General features: G+C 35.0%; 1 protein-coding gene across 1 annotated transcript in view; it reads left to right on the forward strand.

The window, feature by feature from the left end:
- The window catches only part of LOC111985929 (lupeol synthase), a 28,627-nt gene extending 21,059 nt beyond the window's left edge, over positions 1-7,568 (forward strand). The window contains exons 11-12 of the mRNA XM_065772668.1: positions 6,771-6,854; positions 7,269-7,568. Coding sequence (XP_065628740.1) covers positions 6,771-6,854; positions 7,269-7,379 — 195 coding nt within the window. The 3' untranslated portion in view covers positions 7,380-7,568. The remainder of the gene's footprint in view (positions 1-6,770; positions 6,855-7,268) is intronic.
- Positions 7,569-8,203: the final 635 nt, after the last annotated feature.

Below are 8,203 nucleotides of genomic sequence, written 5' to 3' on the forward strand. Positions count from 1 at the left end.
CAAGAGCTAAACACACTGAGAAGAGGTGTGTCTGGAAAATCAAACAGAATGACAGGGCGTTTAAAGTGAATCGCCCTATCACAGAAGTTCTTATCAAAATCCTTTTGGGATTTCAAATCACGAAACCTATCTCTAATAGGAACAAAAGGAAAAGAAGAAATGAAGAACCACGATGAGATATCGAGTTCTTCGAAGGAACAGATTTCCGAGGTGCCATGTTAAAGAAACTAAAGGAGATAACAGAAGAAGAAACATAGCAGAACAGGTTCTCAGGGGCATTCATGGGCAAACGTGCAAAACAAAAATGCATCATGGGCAAAAACCCAATTTAAACCACAACACTCACAATATGTAGTTAGTCACACAATCCTAGAATGCATGAAACTTGATTACAATGCTTGAAAATGAAATGCATGAGCATGTGATAACCATTACAGCAAAACCCAAACCAAAAAATTCCACAAAAACTTAAAAACCCCAAAATTTCCCCAAAAAAAAAAAAACTAGGTCTAAATGCATGAAAGATTAGGAAAATAGGAGATTAAGACCACTTACCAAAGGATTTAAGCTTGGAAGAGGCTGAATCCTTGAGGGGAAGTAGGATTTTGATGAAAGGAGAGGGTTAGGATCGAGAGAGAAGAGAAAGGGATCGAAATGTTTGAGTGAAAAAGAACCGGTTCGAACCTTGAATATATAGAATCAAGCATCTCAATAGATCGAGAGGTATCAAGGATGTGTTAAGAACAAAATCTCAATAGATTGAGAGGTATCAAAAAAGAGGTGTCAACAGCCAAACTGCTTCGATGGATCGAGTAAGTGTCGAGCTTCTATCAAGCAAATAGAGAGTTCAGAAATTTGGCTCAATGGATCAGGATATCTATTGAAAGGTATCGTGAAAACCCATAAAAACTTTGATAGAAGAAGCTTGTGTCAAGAGGTATTGAGCTACTATCGAGCAAACAGAAACATGATTTCTCAAGGAGGGGAAAAAAACATGTGATGAAGGCAAACAAGATCGACACCCGTACCAAACATCAAAGGCGCATGTTAAGCACTCAAACATATCAAAAACTCTAGATGCAAAGCATTCCTAGATCCAACAACATACTAAACGGCATATCATGCATGGGTATATAGGAAAGAGAGAAGGATTACCCATTTATGTAAGCCAAACATCCTTTTCTTGCTGTGCAAGTGTTATACCTTACTGAACACGGCTTTTATGAATTGCACACATATGTTTTATGATTGACGAGTTTTAGTGGTGAGATGGTAATTTATGCTTTTTTCTTAGGATTTTTTTAGTCATTCCCATCAAAAAGAGTGATAAAGATATGAATAATAAAAGATTAACCAAATCACACAACGAGCCACAAAGCTTACATTGCTTTGTTGTGCACGAAGATGCTCATCTAAGCTACATTAGATACAACGTTTAAGAAACCTTGTTTCAAAGGCCATCCAAAGGTACACAAGTCCCAGTATACACAAACATAAACTATTTTTAAATTTTTCAGATTTTTCCGTTTTTCTTTCTTTATTGAAAGAAATAAAGAAAGAAAACGAACAAACATATTAAAAAGCAATAAAAAAATAGGCTGACTCAAAACTAGCAAATAAGAGATGCAAGATCAGGGATGGAATCACTTAAAAGAGTTTTTTTTCTTTCCAAACGGAAGACTTGGAAGGAGATGAAGTTTTCTTGTTCTGAGACCTTTGTATAGGTTGAAAGTTCAAATTAGTGTGTAAAACACTAATGAACGTTTAGACCCCCAAATACAAAATACAACATAAGCTTATAATCAAACAGTATATGTGCGGAATATGAAATATAAGCTATATCCAAATTGGTAACATGCTCTAAAACATAATTAATAACGAACACAACAGCAATTAAAAGGTAAAGAGAAAGGAAAGAGAGATGCAAACACAAAGATAACACAGCGATGTGTTATCAAAGAGGAAACCGAAGTACTCGACGAAAAACCTCTCTGCCGCCCTTGAAACGGTCAATAATTCACTAGAGAATGAAGTTGGAATACATGAATAGCAAAAGACCCTCCAAGCCTAATCTACCCAGTGCACCTAAGCCCTCCAAACTTCTTGCTCTAACAGGGTTACGCTAAACCTTGTCTTCTCTAATTTACTAAACCCCGTAATAAGCCCATTGCATTAACCAAATGAATTGGCCCTCTCTAAACTGCTTCCCAAGCACCAAAACACCTTTTCACTGATATGGCTATGGTAAGATAAGGATTTGGCAAATGTAACTCTCAAGGATATGTCAATGGTTAGGGTGAGAGTAGAGGAACTTGGAGAATCAAGTGATGAAGATTATGGATGAGTCAATCTTGTTTTTCTCTAGGGTTTCTCTCTCAAAATTCTCTCTGGGAGCTCTCTACATTCATGAGTATAAGGGTATTTATAGCAGGGTGTATGAGGAATGCAAAAAGTCATGTTTCAACCAAATAGGGCATTCTAACAACTCAACCTCGTGACTAGAATGAGTCACGAGCTAACTACCAGGCTAGACTGTAAGTTTTTTCCTGTAGTGCTCTAGCTGTCATGACCCTTCAGCTTCTCTGCATGCTTTACACGTGTGCCAACTTTGGCGACTTGCCAGTCGCGAGATCTAGTCGTAAGGCTTTTCTTGAGTGTACACATCTTGAGTTTTCTTCACACTCTCTCACACACTACCCTTATACAAATCCCACCTAAATACAGGGTACTTAATTGCTAAAAGACAAGCAAATTTGGCACGGAATAAAGCCAACATATGATTGAATAAATTCAATTTTACATAGGTGAATAAAGAGGAGGATTAAATCCATTGGAATTAGTCAAGAACAACATGGCCTTCAAAAGTTCCCTAAGAGGAGCCAAAGAGTTTTGAAGTTGATTTTGGCCTCCAAAAGATAACACACTATTGCTTTGTTGTGTGGCAAGCCATTTATAGCAATTTGGATGAGTGTGTCTCGAAGCTCCACAATGATGAGAGAAGTGAGGTTTCTTCGGTTGAGACTTCTTATTAGTAAAGCGATGATTGTTCTACTTATTTTCTTTAGCAACCATAGGGGGTGCTCCTAGAATAGATTTACCTTTATCATGCTTATCCTTACTAACAATTCCAATTTTGTGCTCAGTTATCTTAGGTTTATCATTAGAAGCAGGAGAAACAAACACCACATTATTCAAAGCACTAGAGGAAGTACTACAAGAAGAGAGAGTGATCATACCTGAGACCGGTTTTATCGAATGCAACCTTTTAGATATTTAGCATTTCATCTAGCTTAGCACTTGAAGTTCTTTCCAATTGAGCTCTCACTTGAAACAACTCAACATCCAATTTCTTGGTATTCTCAGCTAGGAAGTTGTTTTCAAACCACAATGCTTCGATGGTTTGATTTGCTTCATCAAATTTAATGGAAAGTTCCTCTCGTTCCAACTTCACTCAACTTCCTTATGACTAGCCTATAAAGCTTTTCATGCTTCTCAGAATTCTTATACAGCTTTGAGTAGGCAATATGGATATCATCTTTCTCATCCATCTCTTCAAACTTGGACTCCATCAGATCCTTTTCCTCATCAACCAGTGCTTTGGACTCCTTGGTTGAATCAATAGAAGCTGTGAAGGCATTGACTATTCCTTCTTAATCACTATCCTCTGAATCTGCTTCTGGTTCGATATCACTCAAGGTGGCAAGGCTTTGCTCTTTCCAATTGACTTGAGAAAACTAGGACATTCTTATTTCATGTGTTTGTACCCTTGACGCCTATAGCATTTTGGACCAGCCAAAGTGTTGCTACTTTGTCCAACTTCTGTGGATTCGTTCACAAAATTATCTTGAGACTTAAATTGAGAAAATCCAAACTGTTTGTGATCCTTGTCATTTACCTTGACATTTGCATTCTTGATGAACTTCTTGAATTGTCTGGTAATGTAAGATTTGAACTCTGAGTACTCATCTTCAGACAATTCATCTTTTTCATCATTCTTGGCTTTTAGAGCCATATTCTTGCTCTTGCTTTCCTTTCTGATCCTTACTAAACCTATTTCATAGGTTTTCAAATTCCTAATCAACTCTACCAAAGGAATGGTGTCAATGTCCTTTGATTTTTCTATGGCAGTGATCTTAGCACGGAATTGTTCTAGAAGGATCTGAGTATCTTCCTCACAATTTTAAGCTCTGGAATCTGTTCACCTAAGTTAAAGGTAGAATTCACTATGCCCTTGAGCTTGGCATATAACAAATCAAACGCATCATCATCATTCAACCTTATTTCTTCAAAGCTCATGGTAAGCCTTTCAAGCATCGAATCTTTTACAGCCTTGGTACCTTCATAATTATTTTGAAGGATTGTCCATGCTTCATTGGCACTCTTAATGGATAAAATCTTCTTAAACTCCTCATTAGTCACAACACTAAACAAGGCATTCAAAGCTAGACTGTTAAAATTTGCAGCTTTGATCTTTTCATCATTCTAAGACGTGGGCAGATCAGTAGGTTTAGTCCATCCAACCTCGACAGCTAGCCAAATCTTTTCATCTAAAGACTGCAAAAAAGCTCACATGCATACTTTCCAGTATGCATAGTTAGTACCATTTAAAAGAGGAGGTATAATCAAAGATTGTTCGCAATCCATAACAATATGAGTCAATGAATCACATGGCAAAGATTAAAATCAAATTAGCGTGTGCCCGCTCTGATACCACTTGTTGGATTAAGATAGATTGACCCCGGTTAATTAATTCATTTACCCAAGTTTATTAATTAACTCAAATTACATGCAAATCGTGGAGGCACCAACAAATCACCAAATAACTAATATGCAGTGGAAAATAAATTAACATAATGATTTGTTAACAAATGAGGAAAACATCTCGCAAGGCAAAACCCCCACCAGATGAATTTAAGATCACTACTCCCAAGAATCTACTAATCAATAATCAAGCAATTACAACTATGAGGAATCATACCACTACCCTTGCCTATCCTAAAAATAACAACCTACAGTTGAACCTTTGCTCTAATACCCAATTAGGCTTGATCTTATAGTAGCCTTCTTTTCTTTGTTGCACAAATCTCCAATCTATAACTAACTCCTTTTCACATATCCCAATACGTGACTAATTCCAGTAACTTAAATGATTGTTGTTGGCTACAAAGCTCTTCATTTCATCAACAATGAAGATTAAGAAGTACTTAGTTACAAAACCCTAAGGTGCACAAATGCAATAGCTTCACATAGAGTATATGAGTTCCAGGTCTCTATTTTTGTACACAATGAATTTTAAAATAAGCCTTATATATGACTAGGGTTGTGAGAAAAGAAACCTTAATCAAACAAGTCATCATGGGCCAAATTTCAAATCTAGAAATTCTGAAATCGTAGATCTCGATAGATCAAGCTTGCGTCAAGCTTCTCTATTAATCCTCCTCAATAGCAACATCTCTTGAGCTAATGTCGAGACTTAATGAAAAAAAATTTCTTCACTTGTTTTTTGAATCAATCTTCATGTCTTTAATTAGCCAAGTAGTTACTCAGATTAGTTACTCGTTAGTTTGTTTTATTTAGACCTCTATACACTCAGATTAATTTAACCTAATTCATTAGCCAAGTAGTTACTTATGTTAATTATTCAGATCTAGGTTAAACACAAACAATCATATTACTTAGTGTGGAAAAGTAAATAAGACAGTAATATGATTACCCAGGAAAACCAATGAAACCAATCGTTTCAAGGTAAAAAACCTGGAGAGGATTTAACCCGATCTATCCTCAAGGAAAACAAATTCACTATGATAAAATGGAAGTTTACAATAAATTTTCTTCCTAAAATCTAATGCTACACTCTTGTAAAACTTACTCATACAACCACGTGCAGATCCGACTCCACGGACTCTTCTATATGAATTTGTTGAACACAAACACTGATGTTTGTGACTTTAAGATCCCACTCAAAGGTTTCAAATCACTGTCAGTAGTTGATTTTTTGCAACAACTTAGTTCCACCAGTTTTTGATTGTAGATCTCTTGATCCGACAGATACTTGTTGAGTTAAAAGATACAAAACATCTCAGATCTCATGAGTAACTCACAAGAATTTCTAGAACCACTAAAATGTAGTTAGGGTTTTCCTTTTATACCTAGAAGTGTTTTACTTGAAACCCTAAACGTTTTTGTTGTGTTTGAATTGAAATAGAATCCTGCAAAAAATCTTGTTTGCGATTTTCAATCAGTCAAGGCTAAAGTCCGATCAGTCAAACACTTCAGAAATTGAATTCTCCTTTCTATAGCTTGAATGTTCTTGTATTCTGACTTGTAACACCTTGACTATTGTCTAATCAAACCTATAGACTTAGAAATCTATATCTAGACAAGTTTGTGTTCACGGTTTGCCAATTATTCTAAACTTTTAGAACCTAACAATAACCATCCCATGTACAAAATGTTTAATTTTTAAAATTTTAAAACTTTAAAATTATACACAAAACAATAGTTTATAGACCAAAAACTAAATAAATTTTGATTAATACAAAATCTGATATGAATGTTAAAAACATAGAATATATGTTATTCAATAATGGCATTTTAAAAATTTTACTAATTTAATATAAATTTATTAGGCACTATACATTATAGAAGAGCTACGTTCAGTGTTACTTGTTTTTCTTTTTCTTAAAATAAAAAAACCTTTTTTGTTCGTCTTATTTTTCTTAATAACTAGATAGTGTGTCTTTTTTTTCTTCTTGTTTTTACTTACACAGGCTGAGAGGGATGCAACACCTTTGCTTCGTGGCATAATGTTATTAATAAATGCACAAAATGAGATTGGTGGCTTTCCGCAACAGGTAAAACTTAGTGTCAATGTTTTATGGGGGGAAAAATGACAACAACAATGTCTCCCTTTTCTTTAAAATGTAACAACGTTCCCTTATCTTTTTTTAATGAACAAGTTATCCCTTTTTGTTAAAATAACTGAAACTTCAAATTTTTGGAAAAATATGGACGGACTTACATCTTATTGGATGAAAACTAGTAAGGTCATTATTAATGTTGGCCCCAAACTCTTTTTTTAAATGAATTTTCAAATAATTTTATGGAAAATATTAATGGAGGGTAGAGTGCTGATTACAAAAAGATAAGGGAATACATTGTTACATTTTTTAACTAGAGGAAAACACTGTCATTTACCCTTTATTTTATTGAACTACATGATTTCTTAGTATTTATTTTATGTGGGTGTTAATATATATTTTTCACAGGAAATTACTGGAGTTTTCATGAGGAATTGTGTGCTGAATTATTCATTGTACAAAGATATCTTTCCAATATGGGCACTTGGAGAGTATCACAAGCATATTCAATTTGCTTAATATCTATGACAGTCATGGCAATGTATTGTGTTCTGAGCTCAAAGACCTATAACCTTTTCTTTCTCATTGTTTCCTTTTGATTATGGAAAAGTTCATTTATCGAAAAATAAAGATCAGGACAAATTCAACCTTAAGAATTTGTGAATGTCATTGTGGTAAGAATAATTGAGTGGTTTATTCCGAATGTGATATAAATTTTAGTTTGTGTCTGTGGGAATTCACATCTAGCTTGACAACTTTTTTTTTTTTTCTTTCTATCCAATCTTATTAAGACAATCTTAATAACATTCATGTCAATCCCACCAAGGAGATATTTAGTATGCACAATTCGCTTTGATGTGATTAATCACCTATTTCTAATTGATCTAGTATTCAAACCTACTTCAAATGGAAGTTAGGATCGCCAAGCCTATGCTAGACTAAAGTTGGTTTCAAACAAGAAAAATAAAACTAGTCATGCATTGGGATGGTGTTTGACACCTCACGTCAAGTAATCGATGGTCACCTCATTTAGACTATTTCTCCTAAATTTTATTCCACAACAAATAAATAATATTATTGGTTTAGATTATGGGGTATAACTACCGTACATGTATCATCAAGAATTTTATATGGACACAGATTTCCTCCAAACATGTTTGGAGGAAATGCAGTAAACAAGACAGTTGTCAATTAAATAGGAAGACACTTAAACTTGGAGGCATGTGCAACGCACATGACCCATGTTAAGTGAGGAGCTGTTAACCCAAACAGTCACACCTCTCACCCACCCACAGCCTCACGCCTCTCTCTCATCTCCTCCACAGAGCTTCCTCTCTCTCAAC

The sequence above is a fragment of the Quercus suber genome, unplaced genomic scaffold, assembly GCF_002906115.3.
Source record: "Quercus suber isolate HL8 unplaced genomic scaffold, Cork oak 2.0 scaffold_61, whole genome shotgun sequence".
Lineage (NCBI taxonomy): Eukaryota > Viridiplantae > Streptophyta > Magnoliopsida > Fagales > Fagaceae > Quercus > Quercus suber.